General features: G+C 41.1%; 1 protein-coding gene and 1 non-coding gene across 4 annotated transcripts in view; one reads left to right on the plus strand and one right to left on the minus strand.

The window, feature by feature from the left end:
- Nucleotides 1-18,717, plus strand: part of ZCWPW1 (zinc finger CW-type and PWWP domain containing 1) — a 23,083-nt gene continuing 4,366 nt past the window's right edge. The window contains exons 1-12 of one of the 3 annotated variants that reach the window (XM_069571124.1): nt 5-148; nt 1,682-1,802; nt 7,811-7,872; nt 8,620-8,870; nt 9,350-9,428; nt 10,274-10,367; nt 10,660-10,817; nt 11,016-11,135; nt 15,725-15,841; nt 16,569-16,689; nt 17,521-17,596; nt 18,007-18,111. In XM_069571124.1, the coding sequence (XP_069427225.1) occupies nt 7,845-7,872; nt 8,620-8,870; nt 9,350-9,428; nt 10,274-10,367; nt 10,660-10,817; nt 11,016-11,135; nt 15,725-15,841; nt 16,569-16,689; nt 17,521-17,596; nt 18,007-18,111 (1,149 nt within the window). In that variant the 5' untranslated portion in view covers nt 5-148; nt 1,682-1,802; nt 7,811-7,844. Of the gene's footprint in view, nt 149-1,681; nt 1,803-7,810; nt 7,873-8,619; nt 8,871-9,349; nt 9,429-10,273; nt 10,368-10,659; nt 10,818-11,015; nt 11,136-15,724; nt 15,842-16,568; nt 16,690-17,520; nt 17,597-18,006; nt 18,112-18,717 lie in introns of all 3 variants that reach the window. The other 2 variants (XM_069571123.1, XM_069571125.1) reach the window with 2 other exon arrangements.
- On the minus strand, nt 15,219-15,325 carry LOC138429806 (U6 spliceosomal RNA). Its single transcript, XR_011252896.1, has one exon. It is a non-coding gene; the product is annotated as a U6 spliceosomal RNA (small nuclear RNA).

Raw genomic sequence — 18,717 nt, forward strand, 5'->3', positions numbered from 1 at the left:
GAGCACGCCGCCGGAGGAGGTGGAGCTTGCGAGTGGCCTCGCGCCTATCCTTGTTGGCGGGAAAACTGGTTGGAGGTTCGCGCGGCTGGTGGAGTCGCTGCAGTAACTCTGTCTGCTCCTCACCCTTAGAGCCTCTACGCACCAGAAGGTAGTTGGTGTTTTTCCGCTTGCACCTGAAGGTTCTAGGCTTGGCCAGTCTTGGCACCTGTCGCCTGAGGAAAAGTTTTCTCCTCAGGGTGATGGCTAGCTCTTATCCCTCTCCTCAGAATCTCTAGCCGCAGACTTGCTCCAAAGAGAAAACCAAAACTAAGTCAGTATTACGGTGCGCGATGTCGAGCTGAGCGAGAATGAGGATCCTGGTGTCTCCGCGTGTTGAGGGTGGGAATGGGGAGGGGGAGCTGAGGGGAAATTGTCTCATGGAGGGTGTTTCTTGATGGTGAGGAGAGGTTAGAGAGCCACTGTTTTACCCTTAGAGGAGTCATGGACTTCTGGCTCTGTGGTACCTCCGGTCTGAATTGCTGTGCTTTTAAGAGAGAATTGGTGAGGAAAGAGGAAAAATGTGGGTGTCTCCAAGTTCTTCCCTCTGGTTTGAAAAGTGAGATTAGGCCTTTTATTGTTCCAAATCTGAGCACTCTGAGGGGAAATGGTGCAGTGGTCTGGGAGTTCATGGGCATGGCCCCTTGGAAAGCAACACAGAATGGCTAGTTTGAGGTTGGCATTATTCCGGGCACCTGTGGAAGCTTTTCAGCGGTTAGATAGAAAGGGTCTGAACCAAGATCAGGGTACTAAAGAGTCTGTCTTGGTGATAATTGACCATGTCTCTCTGCTTCCTTGCACTCTCTGAACTTAAAGCTTTAGTCACCATTAATTTGAAGATTCCGTAAAAGGTTTTACTTAAAGTAGTTACGACAGTAAATGTCTTGTTTCATTGATAAATCGTGTCAGACTCTTTTGCAACCCCATGAACTGTAGTCTGCCAGGCTCCTCTGCCCATGGGATTTCCCCAGCAAGGATACTGGAGTGGGTTGCCATTTCCATTTCCAGGGGATCTTCCCGACCCTGGGATCAACTCACCTCACCTGCATTGGCAGGTGGGTTCTTTACCACTGAGCCACCAGGGAAGCCCCAAATGTCTTGTTAGGCAGCCTAGTATGGGTAATAAGGGTAGCTGGGATCAGTTTTTTTCCTTCTGTCTTGTTAAAAGTTTAGAATCATGCTTGCTGAGCGCACATGAGAGAAAGAAGGTGGAAAGAACAAACTTACTGATGGAGGCATGAAAATGAGAAGAAATCTACGTACCATTAGACATTAAGACAAAAAGAAATCAAACTCCAGCTTAAAGGAGAGTTAAAATATAGTCTTTATCTTATTTATTTATTTTTTTTTGGAGAGTTATATTTTATTTGGTGGACATTCTGAGGAACTCAAGCCTGGGAGGCAGCATCTTAGGTAACCCTGAGAAAAGTGCTTCCTCTGAAAATGTAATCTTTATTTATTTTACAATATATATATTTACTTGTTTTGATCATTGCCTAACTACTCCCACTAGAATGTCAGCTCAGTGAGAATAGAAATTTGATCTTTTTTCCTTCTCAAAATATAGTTTTTAAATACAATTTTTTGAGGCTCACAGAGTCTGTGTTAGAGGGCAATTCTAAAGGGCTTATTTTTGTTCTCTTAGACCAAGGATTCCAGGGACAACATAAAGAGGGAGTAACTGGATCCTTGGGAGAAATTTGTGAACACATTCCGAGTGGAAGGAGGAGGATTAAGGCTTTTTGAAAAATACTGACAAGACTGAAGTAAGTTACTTAGCTAAGTCAGCTCTCAAACATTTTGGTCTGGGAATCCCTTTATTTTTAAATTAAATTTACTTATTTATTTGTGTCTGTTCTGGATCTCCATTGCTGCTCAGGCTTTTCGCTAGTAGTGGTGAGCAGGGGCTACTCTCTAGTTGTGTGTGGGCTTCTCACCGCGATGGCTTCTCTTGTTGTGGAGCAGAGGCTCCATAGTTGTGGTGCAAATGCTTAGTTGGTCTTCAGCATTTGGGATCTTCCAGGATCAAGGATTGAACCTTAGTCTCCTGCATTGGTGGGCAGATTCTTTACCATTGAGCCACCAGGAAAGCACTGGAATCCTTTTTATTTAAGTTATGTTTTAAAAGGTTTTTTTGGTGGTTGTTGTTTGCTTGCACGGGGTCTTGGTTTCTGCACGTGGGCTTTCTCTAGTTGGGGCAGCAGGAGCTGCTCTCCGGTTGCCGTGCATGTGCTTCTCTTTGCGGTGGCTTTGTGTTGCAGAACGTGGGCTCTAGGGCACATGGGCTTCAGTAGTTGTAGCTCTTGGCCTCTAGAGCATGTGCTCAGTAGCTGTGGTGTATGGGCTTAGCTGTCCCACAGCATGCATGCAGGTCAGGGATCTTCCCTGACCAGAGATCAATCCTGTGTCCTCTGCATTGGCAAGCAGATTCTTACCCACTGGACCTCTAGGGAAGTCCTCTGAGAATCCTTTTATACTCTTAAAATTTTTGAAGGACTCCAAAGATTGGTTTATATCTCTTTACCTGTGCATTGATACTTAAGTATTAGAAATTAAACTGAGAAAAATTAATTTATTAATTTAAAAATGATGATAGTAAACCATTTGCATAATGTTAGTGTAGATAACACTTAAATGAAAATATAATTTCCCAAGTGAAAGAAAATTTAATATGAAGAATGGTGTTATTTTACATTTCTGCAAATCTCATGTCTGGCTTAATAGAAAACAGCTGGATTTTCATCTGTTTCTGAATTCAATGTGTTTTGATATCTTGTTTTGGTTGAAGAATATGAGAAAATCTAACACAGATAAGTAGTTGGAGATCTGCTGAGCTAGGTGATTTCATCTTCTAATCAGTGTGATGATTTTTGATGTTCTAAACGAAAGAAAAGTATCTTTTGGAACACCTCATTCACCTTCCCTTGGGTCCCTTTATTACTTCTAAGTCATTTCCCCCTCCTTATTTGCCTTTCTTTCTTATGTCAGTTGAGGAGTTAGGATCTGCTTATGGAAGTTCTTTTACTTTGACATTTAAATTTGAAGCTTTATTGGATTTTTTTCCCAATATTTTTCATCTAAAGTAAGAAAAGAGAAACTAAAATCTCAAATGTTATTCCTGGGTTTAGAGCCCCCAGTCATTTTGTAGCTAACCAGGTAAAAGTTGGTGGTATTTTGTATATTTATTAACTATCTTTAAATTTGTCTTTCTCTCTCTGAAATGAATTTCAGTATTCGTTACTGTGGAAGAAAATACTTCATCTGAAACAGAGGAGCAGAAATTTGTCAGACAGTGACTTCCAAACTTTCTCTTCTCTATTGATCAGGATAGAGATTTTCTTTAAAAGTAATGTTCTTCATCACACCCTCACTCTGCATGCATGCTCAATCGTGTCTGACTCTTTGGGACCCTATGGACTGTACCCTGGCAGGCTTCTCAGTCTATGGAATTATCTGGGCAAGAACACTAGAATGGGTTGCCATTTTCTTCTCCAAGGGATCTTCCTGATCCAGGGATCGAACCCACATCTCCTTTTTCTCCTGCATTGCAGGCAGATTCTTTACTGTTTGAGCCATAAGGGAAGCTTATACATTTACTGCTGCTGCTGCTGCTGCTAAGTCACTTCAGTCGTATCCGACTCTGTGCGACCCTGACCCTGGGATTCTCCAGGCAAGAATGCTGGAGTGGGTTGCCATTTCCTTCTCCAATGCATGAAAGTGAAGTCGCCCAGTCCTGTCCGACTCTTAGCGACCCCATGGTCTACAGCCTACCAGGATCCTCCATCCATGGGATTTTCCAGCCAAGAGTACTGGAGTGGGGTGTCATTGCTATACATTTACTACATCTTATTAACTTAACAGTGATCCACAATTTTATCTAGGTGGTTGGGGCTTCAGTAACACACTTTGGCCTAGAGAGGTCAGTATAGGTTTAGATAATGATTTAAACTTAACTCTTGGAAAAATTTTGCCTCTTGAGGTTGATCAAAATACTCTTTTTAAAATTTTATTTTAAAAATAGAGTTTAAAAGTCACTTTGAAATGGCAGTCTATGTATAAAATACCAGAGTTACACAAGACGCTACAGTAGAGAGCTCGTTTCCACTCTCAGCTACCTGTTTCCTCTCCACTGAGACATTTTTGTCAATTTCTTGTGTATTCTTCCAGAGATAGTTAAAGGATACTCAAACATATTGTATAGATGAAAATTTTTTAAAAATCAAATTTTGTCATCTCAAGTACACTAAATTCATTTTGCTTTCCTCGTTCAGTACAGTTTTGTAATTCTGATTATCTTCATAGGGACTTCTCATGGTCATTTTTGGAATTTTAGAGTCTGGGAGAAGATATGTTTGTCATTTATTATTATTATTATTCCCTTTGTGGCCTAATTTTATACAGTTTGTACCTTCTATTTAGGGTTATCATAAAGAAAGAGACCAGTTTGCTGTAGTGATTCTCCCCCAATTTCCTACTTGCTTTTTCTTTCATTGTCAAATAAGTTTGGGAGTTGGTGGTGAAACATTAAAATGGAAACCATGATAAAATGTGCTTCTTAAATTGGGCTTTCCTGGTGGCTCAGATGGTAAAGAATCTGCCTGCAATGCAGGAGACCCGGGTTCGATCCCTGAGTTGGGAAGATCCCCTGGAGGAGGGCATGGCAACCCACCCCAGGATTCTTGCCTAGAGAATTTCATGGACAGAGGAGCCTAACGGGCTATGGTCCATGGGGTCACAAATAGTGGGACACAACTGAGCAACTAATACACACTAGACGAGTATAAACGGAAAGGAATTACTGCAAACCAGCACATATCAATTATTTGCGTTTATGGAATTAAGTATTTTTCTTAAAATACCAAAAAATTTTAAAAAGACATTATATTCAGCCATGCTGTGGCCACACTAAGTCAAGTCCCCAGTAACTTTTGAATTCATCTTGGAATCTGGAGGGTGGAGTCCTACACCCTGAACAACTGAGTGTTTAAGTTGGCCATTTGAGGGTCATAAAATTTTCAGCCCCTTTAGAGAGAAAAATATACGAACCCAAAGATCCATTTTATGCAACTTTTGGATCTCTCTCTTTTTTATTACTACTTATTCATTTTCTTTGTCTTTGTTGTCTCTAGTGTAATGAGCGGGGGCTACTCTCTAGTTGTGGTGCACAGGCTTCTCATTGTAGCGGCTTTTCTTGTTGCAGAGCACAGGCTCAAGGTGCCGGGGCTGCAGTAGTTGCAGCGCGTGGGCCCCGCGGCCGTAGCGCCCGTGCTCTGGAGCACAGGCGCGATAGTCCTGGCACCTGGACTTAATCGCTCCATGGCATGTGGGATCTTCCCAGGTAAGGGATTAAACTGATTTCTCCTGCATTGGCAGGCAGATTCTTTACCACTGTGCCACCTGGGAAACCTCTTGGATCTCTTTATAGTGGGAGGTAGCAGAGTTAAAGGATTGAGTTTCAGGTCCAAGGCCTTCAAAGTACTCAAAATCAACAGCCAGAAATCAGATCACTGAGAAGAATAGATATGTTATTAGAATTTAGAAGCCAAAGACCTGGATTCATCTTACTCTACCATGTATTAACACTGAGGTTTTGGCAGACCACAGCTGGGTAGAAATAATATCAGTAGTGGAAAGTGAGACTGGAAAATGTATAAATTCTTGGAACATCATAAGATGAGTCTTGGCACCGTGCTGGGTCACAAATGACATAGAGCTAGAGATATTAATCTCTTCAGCCTTTGGTGTGGCTGGAGGCCTCCCTCTCTCATTCCTCGGTTGTCTGTAGCTGTGAGCAGAGTACTAGAACACTGTTTCAGTGTTTACTTTTAGTGTATGCTTTACCTGTGTGCTGTGATGTTAAAATGGGTGTGAAGCACTGAACTGCTGAACTAGACTCCTGGGATGTACTATAGCGCAGTTCATGATGCAAACATAGATCAGACAGATTCTAATCCTGATTTTACCATTTATCAGCTACTTAATATCTCTGACTCCCTCTCAGTGCCAATTTCCCCAAGTGTAAAATGGCATCAATCTCAGATTTATTGGGAGAATTAAATGAGATGACATATTCAAAGATTATAGTCGGTGCCCGATAAATGTATTTATTATTAGTCACAATTTTGGTAGCAGTAATGAAACATACTGATGTTGTATAGAACATATCTGAGTAGATAGCTACAGATAAACTATGGATATAGAATGAATATGCTAGATTCTTATTACTAGCTTCTCTGGAGACCTCTGTGTTCAGTCACTAAGTTGTGTTTGACTTTTTGTGACCCCCATGGACTGCAGCATGCGAGGCCTCCCTGTCTTTCACTATCTCCCGGAGTTTGGTCAAATTCATGTCCATTGAGTCAGTGATGCTATCCAAATATCTCATCCTCTGCCACCTCTTCTCCTTTTGCCTTCAACTTTCCCAGCATCAGTCTTTTCCAGTGAGTTCGCTCTTCACATCAAGTGGCCAAAGTATTGGTGCTTCAGCATCAGTCCTTCCAATGAATATTCAGGGTGGGTTTCCTTTAGGATTGACTGGTTAGATCTCTTGCTGTCCAAGGGACTCTCAAGAGTCTTCTCCAACACCACAGTTCAAAAACATCTGCTAGTTACTAAATATTTCTGAGCCAGAAAATTAATAATTTTATGAATAAAAATTATTAATACAAGAATCTAGCACATTGGGAAATTTATTGGACTAGAAGATCTAAGTAAAAGAAAGATAATACATTATAGTGATGTTAAAAAGGGGGTTCTCTATGCGTAGGGATGTCTGAAATAGGTAAGTGAGTCTATAGTGTATTTGTTTTGAGTATTTAGAAGAACCTTGTGAAAGGTTATTGCTCTGAAAAAAAAATCTCACTGTTTAACTCCAGGACTGTCTACACTCTAATGCACTACTCTACTGCTACTTTTATTTTTAGCTGTTAAAAACACATCTTGTTTTAATAAGAGGCACCAAATGGGGTTGCTTATGCTAAGCCCCCTATCACTAAACCAAGACAATTTAATTACAGTTTTGACTCTCAGAAATGGAATCTTAAACCAGGCAGTCAGGAATTGCCTGATCAGCACTAGTTGGGTAATCTGCCTGATAGACCCTTAAAGGAAAGTAACCTTGTATAACCAATTTGCTTTTTTCTTTTACTTTCTTTCTTTTTTTTTGCCTAGTATTACATCTGTGTTCCTTATCTCTTCTGCCTGTAGAAGTGTTTAATTTTGTATAGCTCCTTGGAGCTCCTATCCATCTGGTAGATTCGATGCTGCCCAATTCATGAGTTGTTGAATAAAGCCAATAAGATCCTCAAAATTTACTCAGTTGAATTTTTTGTGTGTGTGGTTTTTTTTTTTTTTTTAACAAATCACTACCACTATCTTTTCCACCTACCTATAAGTGCCTACCTCATGTTGGACATAGTTCTGAACACTTAAAACACTAAGGATTGTTGCTAATCTTTAAAACAACTTTCATTATCCTCCAGCATTTAATTGGCACTGCCCAGGAGTATGATTGTAGTCAATAAGGCAGAAAATGTAGGTTAGGCATCCTAGGCAAAGAGACCCTGAACCCAAGAAGGCAAGAAGAGGAGAAAGTTTAAAACCATGTTTGATCAGTACTCTGTGTGTGTGTGTGTGTGTGTGTGTGTGTGTGTGTGTGTGTGTGTGTGTATAACTGAACCACTTTGCTGTGTAGCAGAAATTAACATTATAAATCAACTATGCTTCAATAAATAAATTTTGTTCATCAGAGCATAAGAGTTCGTTTCTTTTTCAGCAGAGGCATAAAGAAAGTGTAGCTTCTGAGCTGAATGATGCCAACCTTGGAGAGTAAAGAAAGTGAGTCAAGAGTCATTTTCCTGTTCTTTCTCAGTCTTAGGTTGTCTGGACGCCTTTCCCACCAAAGGGAAGCTCAGTTCATACGTATTTCATATTCACTTTGTTAAAGTTGCTGCTTTTCTAGTCACTTTGAGTGAAATGTATTTGACTTAGAACAGTCTTACTCAAGAAATGTATGAACTTGTAGGAAGAGAAGAGCCATTTAAATATTTATAAATAACTTTGAATGTGGTGATAGATACAAAATATTATGGAATCTCCGAAGAAAGATACATTTCTTATGTCCGGGATTTCTTATGCCCGGGAGGATCAGTACAATTTTCATTGCATCCTTTGTAGATTTTAACTAATTTTTTAAAAATTTCCTCTAATTTCCCATAATACTTTGTGCAAAGTTTTTAAAAGCAGATTTTAAAAATTTCATATTTGAATATTTCCATTTTCTGCATACTTTTGTTTATCACTTTTGAATTACTCAGTGGTTCCTAAACCTGGAAGTGCATCTGAGTAGCCTTATAAAATTACAGATTCTTGGGTCTCACTTCAGACTACTTCGTCAGAATCTTAGGGCAGGGGTGAGAAGGTGGGGGCCTGGGGAAGTTTGGTAAGGAGAGGCCTAGGAATCTGAATTTGTTAAAAGGTCTCTCCAGATAATTCTGATATTGTCCGTCAGTGTGCAATGTTTGGCAATTTCTGTGTTAGATTCCATGTTTCACAAATTACATTTGATGACAAAATTTCTTTCAGAATGTGGGAAAGGACCAAAAAATACCTTTGCCCCGCCTGCACAAAAATTGCATAGCCTGATGCCCTATAACCTTAACTCATCAAAGGAGGAGATACCGGAGATCAGTTCCCCACAGGCAGAGGTCAGGCCAAGCCTGCTAAAGGCCGGGTTAGAGAAGAAGAAGGAGAAAACAACCACAGAGAATGGCCCAGGCAGTGGCCAGGAGATACAAGGAAAGGCTCAAGACAGCAAGAACACAAAGAAAGAAAAGGTAAAAATCAAAAGGATGGCTGCAGTGGGATAATTTCTCTTGTCATCCAGCCTGGGCAAACAAGATCTTTCCATTTCAGAAGACATTTAAATATTTATAACATAAATTTGAATGTAGAAAATATCACAGGGGAGATTCATCCTATAGTTTCAGTGTTTTTTTTCTTGTGTGGGGGTGTCTATTTTCTTCTCAAAGAGGTAAAAAATGTTTTAATGAAAGCATTTAGCAGGGAATACTGGGCAAGTAGGGGCTGAGGTGGGATGTAGGTGAGAGTAAAAGTAGAGACTTTATCAGTGTTTTCCTTTTCTTTGACTTCTTACTCCCAGGCGATCTGTGATAGAATTTATGGCATCTTTAGGTTGACTTCATGCTCTCAGTTTTGTGAACTTGCTGCCTCATCCAAAGGAGGCTTCCTCCTTCCTAGAGAGGAGGAGTGGGGAAAGACGAGAAGTTTTCCTCCCCTACCTGTCTCTCTGCAGGAAAAATCAACTCTTACCGACGCTGAATTTGAGGAGATTGTCCAGATTGTGCTACGGAAGTCCTTCCAGGAGTGCTTGGGTATGGCTTTAGTGAAAGATAGAGTTTCAGTTAGGTAAAGAAATTACCTGAAAGGTGGAGTAAGTTAATTGATTCTCTCCTTCTCTCCATCTTTCTACATAAGGAAATATTAGATGAGACTTCAAAATAGTTCTAAATACTCATCTTTTATCAACAGGACTATAGTTAAACCATCTTAAGACAAAAGGTATAGACTTTTAGAAAATTAGATTACATTGACTTCAGAATATAAATATACCCTCATCTAGATTTTTAAAAGTAACTTAAATTTATTTTTATATGTTTACAATTTTCATAGAAAAGATAAATTTTTTTTCCCCAGATTTGAAGACCTTAGTTTCCATTTCTTGTATATTTCTATTTCCAATACTGTTTTAACATCTGCTCAGGAATTTGATTTTTAGAATAAGAAACTCTGTAGTATAGGCCCTGAAGCCTTTCTCCGTAAGGTCTTGAGGCTAAGGACAGTGGTTTGACATTTTCAGCTTTTCTTAGGTATACTTCCACTTCTAGAGAAAGCTTGAGGGACAAATGATATAAAAGACGATACCTAAAGTTTCTGTTATGTACACAAAATTAACGTTACCTGACTATCCTAGAATAGGCAAATCCATCTGGAAAAGCTTTCAGAAAGGTACAGATTTGTGGTTTTTCCTGAGAATTAAAAAACTTGAAAGTTCTATGGTATGGCAAAAGTCTAAAGGTAAGTTCTTCCAGGCAACTGATGGGAGATATGTTAATGAAAGGTTACAGTTTGGAAATAATGGAGTAGTTATTTTCTTTGGTTGCTTCTCTGCTTATAGTATTTTGTTTTGGGAGGATGGAATATAGCCTTGATTTTTCAGAGACTTCCTGTACCCAGCCTACAAGATGTACCCAATTAGACAAGGAACCAGGAATTGCTTCTTCTAATACTTCTGATAATAATAATGCTGATGGGTAAGTTTATCCCAGTGTGGCAAATTGATCACAGGGTAGACTTTACTGATAAATGATTATCCATCTATCTGTCTTTCTATCTAGATGTTTTTCACATCTTGGTAGATTTCTCTCATCTCAGGAAAGATACTTGAACTGGGAAAATAGGCCAATAAATGAATAAAATGACCCCAGGAGGCCATGGAGAACTTGCAAGTCTTCTGTCCTCCTAACTTTTACCCTTGGGTTTTTTCAAAAGAGGGGTACTACAAATTGCCCTTTTCTATCTTTTAATTAAAAATCTTATTTGCAGAGACAGAGTAGTGGTACCTCCTATTCTAGAGATTTCAGCCTCTCAGGAAGATGGAATAATCCCTGAGATAAAGATATCTAAGCCAGGCCAGCCAGATTCTGCATCCTCTGAGAAGAAATTCAATAAACTCTCCTTAAGCAAAAGAAAGAAGGAAGCTCGTAAGTATAATCCGATATACTTTGACATCTCAAGTACTTATTCCATGAAATTGGGGAATAGGACAATGGGCATACTGAAAATTTTTAGCCCAAGACTTAAAACTAATGAACTGTGATTCTTCTTCCTTCTTTTACTATCTACAAATATTCTCTTCATCTCCTAACCCTATGATGTTTTTCTTTTATCTTCCCATAAAGATGAGAAAATGGAGAAAGACCAAAGTGAACATGAACACAGACAGGATGACCAACATAAGAAAACTATCCAGGATCATTCCCAGAACGGGGACCAACAAAAGGGAGAAGGAAATGGTTTTGGTAAGTTCAGCCATGGTTTGACAAACCTACTTGAACTTGAAAATTGGAGGTGGAGGAGATGGGTAACGACCAGTTAGGATGTTAGGGCAAATTCTTCAGACTATAGTTTATTTCACACAGCTACTTGTTAAGAGGATATAGTGCTGAGGAAGAGAGAGAGCTATTTCATTCATTCAGTTATTCAGTCATATAATCCATAGTTGTTGGAGGAAGTTTATTTTTTGGCAGTGCTTATGGGTTGAATTGTGATTTTAGTGAATGTGTAGGCCTCTTACCATCAGTGAACCACTCTTCCTGTTTTTTTACAGTTGTCAAGGAGAGATGGGTACTCCTGGAGTAGGTAGTAGAAAGGGAATATCCAGTAAATAAAATTTGCTTTAAGTTTTGTCAAGGGAAGGAAAACAATGTCCTGAGAGGAAATGGTAGAGATCTAATTAAGATAGGGTCAGTCAGAGAATGCATTTGGAAGAAAATATGTTTAAGCTGAAACCTATAGCAAGAGTTAGCTAACTAAAGTGTGTAGGAGAAAGTTTTAGATAAGGTGAAGTTTGGCTTACTCTGGATACCAACAGAAACCTGGTATAACTGGGATTCAGAGAGCAAGGGAAGCAAGGCTGCAAAGTGGCTCTAGATAAATGTAACTGTTATAGCCACTCGTTCTGGGAAACAAACTCAGAAGGACAGTGCAGATAATGGAGTGCAGTTTATTACACCAGCAGGTCCAAGGCAGAGTCTCCCCTTAGCCAAGGACCCTGACCAGTTTTTGTGAAAACCTTATATACCCTAAGTGTACGTGCACAAACCCACCTCCCTAAATTCCCTGAAACTAGTCTGAACAAAGGAAAAGAAAGATACAATCAAAGTTAACTCTGATTCATATGCCTTAGGCCTAAGTAGTTAACAGTGGACAATTATCAATAGGCCTGTGGTCATACCCCAGCAAACAATAGAATGTATGATTCTATTCCGTTCCACAGTTAATTAGGGGAAGGAGAGTCTAGGTATGAGCCCTGGGGCTCTTCCTTCCAGGGGCTTGGTTTTCCAGTTGGTATGTCATTTCCATAGATACTGGGCGTATAGCTCAAAGTTCACAGTCCAGCCCGAGATGGAGTCCTGTTTCAAGATGGAGCCTGTTCTGTCTGTTTCCTCCTTCATGAGGAGGTAGCAGTGGCTAGCTCAAAGACCATGTTACAAAGTGAGGATTTCATCTTAAGTATAGTGGGAAGCCCCTGGTGGGTTTTAACCAGGGAAGTGAACATCCTCAAATTGATGTTTTAAACAGATCCTTTTGGTGATTAATTGGAGAATGGAGTATGAGAAGCCAAGAGTAAACCAGTTAAGTTAGTGATAGGATTAAATATTTTGGTGGCTTGGATTAGGATGATGAAGGAGATGAAAAGCAAATGGTTTTAAGATGTTTTGGAGATAAGGTTGTCAGAACTTGATGATGAATTGAATATTGGAAAGTGAGAGAGAAGAGGGTTTGAGCAGTTGTGTGAAAGGAGCGGGTGAACAGCAGTTCTGTAGGATGAGATCAAGAATCTGGGTTTGGACTCATTGGGTTTGAGATTGTTGTGAGACCTCCAAATAGAGATGTCAAAGAGCAAGGTGGCTATAGGAACTGGGAGCTCAGAACAGAGGCCACTGGCATACATTTCTGTGTTGTCAGGTATGAAAATGGGTTTCAGACGGAGGGTATGAGTGAGCTGACCTCCGGAGAAGTGCGGCATGGGAGTGAAGACCCATGATTAGGCTTTGGGACTCCAGTTTAGAGACTGGACAGAGAATGAGGTGAACCCAATTTGGAGACTGAGGAGGGAGTTACCAGAAAAATGAGAGGGGAGGGGGGAAAAGGGAGAATGAGAGATAATAGAACCCAAGGAAGCTAGTGTTTCAAAAATTAGCAGTCAACTGAAATGCTCTTGACCTGTGTGTCTGTGACATCAGCCTTCATTAACACAGAGCCACACGTGAACTTCAGTTTTCTAACACATCTTCTCTTCTGAGTTCTTGGAAAGGAAACTTTAAGGAACTGTATGTCTTTAAAACTGTCATAGAAATTTCATCCTAAACCATAAATACCTAGTTTTATAGCATTAGGATGATTTTTTTCCCCACTCATTTCCTCATGAATATTTATATTTTTATAACCACCATTTATTTTCTGGATCTCTGTTCTCTTTTATGCTCCCTGGCCCTTTCTCCCACTCTCTTTTCTAGCCTTGCCAGGTCACCTCTGTAAACATCTACAACTGTCAGTGGCAACTCATTTCAAACTAATACATCATTCCCAACCAGTACTTAATTATTCAAAATAACTGAGAAAGTGATCCATAATATGAGATATTTTGAAAGGACCCAAATGTAAGTCATCTACTTTGCTGAGGGATGATTTTGGTGGGATGGAGGGCATCCCTTACGTTTCAGCATTTAAGGTAAACTGTCAGTGGGAGAGTGAACTTACTAGAGAAACATATTGGTTGGTGTCGTTAACTGAATATATGGTGTACCTGGTCAGTGATTTTCTCTAGCAAAGCTCAGTTGAACAAGTGTAGGCACAGAAAAAGAGTGGGTTCATTCAGAATTGTGTTTGCCAGCTGAGTCGGGGGAAGGACAGGGAAAGGGAGTTGATGTCTGCAAGAGAATCTAAGGAAATCAAATGTGCGTGACTACAGAATAAAGAAAAGAGGTTGCTACTAGTTGAGAGGAAGGTGGGGCCAGTGGATTGGAGATCTAGATAAAGTGAAAGTTGCCATGAGTTCTTGGAGCAGGGTGGAAGGATGGGGCATTTTTATCAGAGAAGAGTTTAGATAAGTGATTCAGGGGAGTGTGCAGTCCCTGCAGATGACTGGGGGGTGGGGGTGGGGCATGCAAGATGGGAGTGGGTTCCTGAGGTGAAGGGCGGGCATGCAAGATGGGAGTGGGTTCCTGAGGTGAAGGGCTACTGAGGTGGCATGGAGGAGAAGGTATGGGGTGCTTTTACATTACCCTTGTGGATATATGGTAATCTATGAGGGCAGGAGGCAGAGAGAAGGAAAAGACTGAACCAGGTAGCAGCATTGTCATTGCAAGGGAGATGAGAGGGCAGTGTAATCTCATGGCCTGGACCTTAAGGGAGGGAGTGTTTTTACAGAATGGAGGATAGTAATGGTCTGCAAGTGTCACTGGGCAGAAAGGGTGATGCTGACCCCACTTTCTGGCCTGGGGGATGTGAGAAGGACAGCCTCTGCTTAGAGGGCTGCCTGGGTCAGGTGGGGTTGGGTTGGGGCAGCATCACCAGATTTCTGTATCACCAGATTTCAAAAAGGAGGCAGAGCTTCAGAGAACAGGTTGAAGATATGTGGATTTTAGTTGCTCTTGCCTGGAATTCCAAAGAATAGTAATTTCATTTTCATTTCCAAAGAATATAGTAGAGTTTGGGAGGGAGAAAGGGCTGTGTGGAGCTTTGGGTCAACCTAGAAGATGTGGGGTAGAGAAAAGTGGGGATGAGAGTTTGGAATGTAATGGATAAAAAGAGTGTTTGGCCTTTGAGCAGGGCCTGAAGTAAATAGTTGATTGAGATACGATAGGCTTAAACCTGTCTTTTGGTGAGGGGTGAACTCAGAGCTCTTGGTCCCGAAGGCTGCAACTTGGTGATTTGGTGACAGGTTTATTCAAATAGGACAGGTTAGTTCAAACAGGAACTCTGGATGCTGTGCACAAAAGAGATGCTGGTTAGTCCTTCAGAAGAACCTTTTTTATTTTTTAATTATTTTGTTATTGAAGGATAATTGCTTTACAGAATTTTGCTGTTTCCTGTCAGACCTCAACATGAATCATCCATAGGTATACGTATATCCCCACCCTTTTAAAACTTCTTCCAATCTCCCTCCCCATCCCACCCATCTAGGTTGATACAGAGCCCCTGTTTGAGTTTCCTGAGCCATACAGCAAATTCCCATATATATGGTAATGTAAGTTTCCATGTTACTCTTTCCATACATCTCGCCCTCTCCTCCCCTCTCCCCATGTCCATAAATCTATTCTCTATGTCTGTTTCTCCATTGTGGTCCTGTAAATAAATTCTTCAGTACCATTTTTCTAAAAAATATGGAACGCTTCACGAATTTGCGTGTCATCCTCGCGCAGGGGCTATGCTAATCTTCTCTGTATCGCTCCAATTTTAGTCTGTGTGCTGCCGAAGCAAGCACAGTCCTTCAGGAGAACTTTTTAGTGGTGACATGCCAGCCGGGAAATGAGGCAGTAGCCCAAAAGATGCCAGGCAGCCTTTTAAAGAAATGTCAATACACGAAACACTCCTTTCTGCCCTGGGGAAGAAGAGATGATAGCATGGTTCAGGAAAAAGTCTGAGATGCGAGACCTGGGTTCCACGTTCAGCTTTGCCACCAATTTAGACTGATCTTTAGCAGTCAATTATCCCCTCCGAGCTTTTGGTTTTACTGTTTGTAAGTCAGGGCTTGAACAAGTTGATCTCTAGGGCTGTGTGATTCTTGCAGAGGTGGTGGTGGCAGGGAGTATATTGATTTTAAATTGAAGAAGGAAGAACATATTTTTTGAGTCTCTTATTTCAGGTTTCTTTGCTGTGACAGGTCAGTGTCTAGTCTGGGTCCAGTGTTCCTCCCCACACTGTGAGAAATGGAGGCGGCTGCGTGGGAACATTGACCCCTCAGTCCTCCCAGATAATTGGTCCTGCGACCAGAACACAGGTAAAATGGAAATTTCTTTTCAGTTTTTATGTTCCTTTCTTTCTTTCCCTGCTTTCAACCTTTAGATTAAATATGACAAAAGTATAGTTATAACTCCAGGGGCCCTTGTAATTAGCATTTGGGGAGAGGCGGGGATCTTGCTGTCTTTTCAAAATGAATTCGGCATAAAGGGATAGAGGAAGACACTCTGAAGAGTAGGGAGGGTCCTGGAATCTAAACAATTGTTCTGAGTAAATTCCATCTTCTTCTGCATTGGTTTGACCCTATTAGTCTGACTAGACTTTTGGTATTGGGTTGGTATGGGATATATGAGGAAAAGCCAGTGAGAGAGATTCAGTAGCTTAGAATTCTAGAATGTTTGAAACTACTTAAAAAAGATTATAAAGATCTAGTCTAGCCCAACTATTTTACAGATGAGAAAACAGAATATTGGAGAAATTATCTTCATGATGTTACACAGATGGAAGCAGGGTCAGACATGTGGGATGTAGGTGGAAGTTTGGGATCTCTTTCTACGGAACACAAAGAGCCAACACTCCTGCTTCTCCTAGCTGTAGCTGCATTTCCTTCATGAGCCTTTATTTATTCTCCAGGCCCATCTCCCAGGTGTCCTTTTGGTCCTACCTGCTGCATGTAACAATTTCTTCTTGACCTCTCCTCTGCCCTCATCCAGATTTTCACCTCATGAGGCTCTTTCTTTCCCTGCACTCCTCCTCTCTTTTGGCAGACTTGCAGTATAATCGCTGTGATATCCCTGAGGAGACCTGGACTGGTCATGAAAGTGATGTGGCCTATGCCTCCTACATCCCAGGATCCATCATCTGGGCCAAGCAATACGGCTACCCCTGGTAGGGTGCCATGGTAGAGTCAGAGCATCCTTCATAAACTTGAGAGTGGTAGCTTCAGGCAGAGAGGGAAGAAAATGAAAGGGATTTATAATGGAAATGTTACCTGCCTTAGAAAGAGCATGGGTGAGGGAGAATATAAAGTACTAATCTTGGAGGCTTTGAAAGAGTGATTTCTAGAGATTTCACGGTGGACGTGGTGTCTCCCTGGGGAAAAGGGCCAGCCAGTTCTGCCCTGAATGGATAGAAAGAGATGAGTGGCTCTAAGATATTTTTATAGACATTAGGAAAGGAGAGATATACAAAGTAAAGAGAAAAGGGAAGGGTGGAAGAGTTTCTTTGGAGATGTCCCAAGTCAGAAGATTTTTGTTCTCAGGGTTGCCAGGAGGCCTAGAAGATAAGATATTTTTTAGTAGGAAGATTCTGAGCTTCTTTGTACATTGATGGAAGTTACCTCAGTCATTTGGTAGTGGCCACTGTGGAGGGATGACAGAGGGGTCTATTTGGGGGATCCTTTATTTGCAAAACGTACTGTTCTTTTGTGGGCTAAGTCATTTCAGTTGTGTCCTGACTCTTTGCAACCCTATGGACTATAGCCCTCTGTACATGGGATTCTCCAGGCAAGAATACTGGAGTAGGTTGCCATGCCCTCCTCCACAGGATCTTCCCAACCCAGGGATCAAACCCAGGTCTCCCGCATTGCAGGTGGATTCTTTACCATCTGAGACACAAGGGAAGCCCAGTGCCCTTTTATATACATGTATATTAATGAGTTTGTGTTCTGTTCATCTAACCCCTTCTCTTCCATCCCCTACATCTGTCTGTCTTCTCCAGGTGGCCAGGCATGGTAGAACCTGATCCTGACCTGGGGGAATATTTTCTTTTTGCTTCTCATCTTGATTCCCTGCCGGTGAGTTTTCCTGGTTCAGGGTGGGTAGGTGCTCAGGGCAAAGTGATGAACAAATCCATCCTAATAGATATACAGAGATAGAAATACAGACATAGCCAGCAGACACAAGCAGAAACAGATTCTTAGCTAGAGTGACAAATGGATATAGAAACAAACAAATATCTAATTAAATATTTATTAATTACTAGGACATTTGTGATTTTGACAAATAGGCTTTGGTTAGGATATCTGAGGTCAGGATGGAAGAACAATGGAGTGAGGTGGGATAGATGGGTCAGGCTTAAAGGAACAGACGAGGCCCAGCACTTCCTTCCTTGTGAATTCTCAGCTCTTCTCCTGCCTTTTCCTGGCTAGTGGGTCAGAGCAAGAAGAAGGACAAGAGGCTATAACAAAGCTATCTTTTATTACAGTCCAAGTACCATGTGACATTTTTTGGAGAAACAGTCTCTCGTGCTTGGATCCCAGTCAACATGCTAAAGAACTTCCAGGAGCTGACCCTGGAGCTAAGTGGAGTGGTGAGCAACCTTCAGGGGTCAGTTGTGATATAGGGAACTTGAGAAACAAAATCTTCCCTTTATTAAATGTGACTTTTCCTGGAGGAAGCTGTGCCAGGAGGAAGTCGCGTGTCTGACCAAGTATGCCAGGATAAGGTTATTCATGAGGAACACTTCTTTCTACCATGTTTGCAGCAGGAAAATTATTTTTCTTTTCATTCCCTGTTTGCAGATGAAGGGGCTTCATGAAGACCATGGTTTTCTGCAGGTTAGCCAAAGCAAGTGTGATAGAAATGAAGGCACAGATTAACTCAGGGTTTCTCAGTCTCAACACTGTTGACATTTTGGGTCAGATAGTTTTCTATTATGAGGGGCTGTCCTAGGCATTATAGGATATTTAGCAGCATCCATGGGCTCTAATGGCACCTAGCCAGTAGTAGCCCTCACCCTAGTTGTGACAACCTAAAAATTGTCTCTAGACATTGTCAAATGTCTTCTGGGAGAAAAATGAAGTCTCCCCTGGTTGAGAACCACTGATGTAACTAAATGATATTTCCTCCTGGAATTCTCCAGGCAAGAATACTGGAGTGGGTGGCCATTCTCTTCTCCAGGGGATCTTCCCAGCCC

The sequence above is a fragment of the Ovis canadensis genome, chromosome 24 (assembly GCF_042477335.2).
Source record: "Ovis canadensis isolate MfBH-ARS-UI-01 breed Bighorn chromosome 24, ARS-UI_OviCan_v2, whole genome shotgun sequence".
In the NCBI taxonomy this organism is placed as follows: domain Eukaryota; kingdom Metazoa; phylum Chordata; class Mammalia; order Artiodactyla; family Bovidae; genus Ovis; species Ovis canadensis.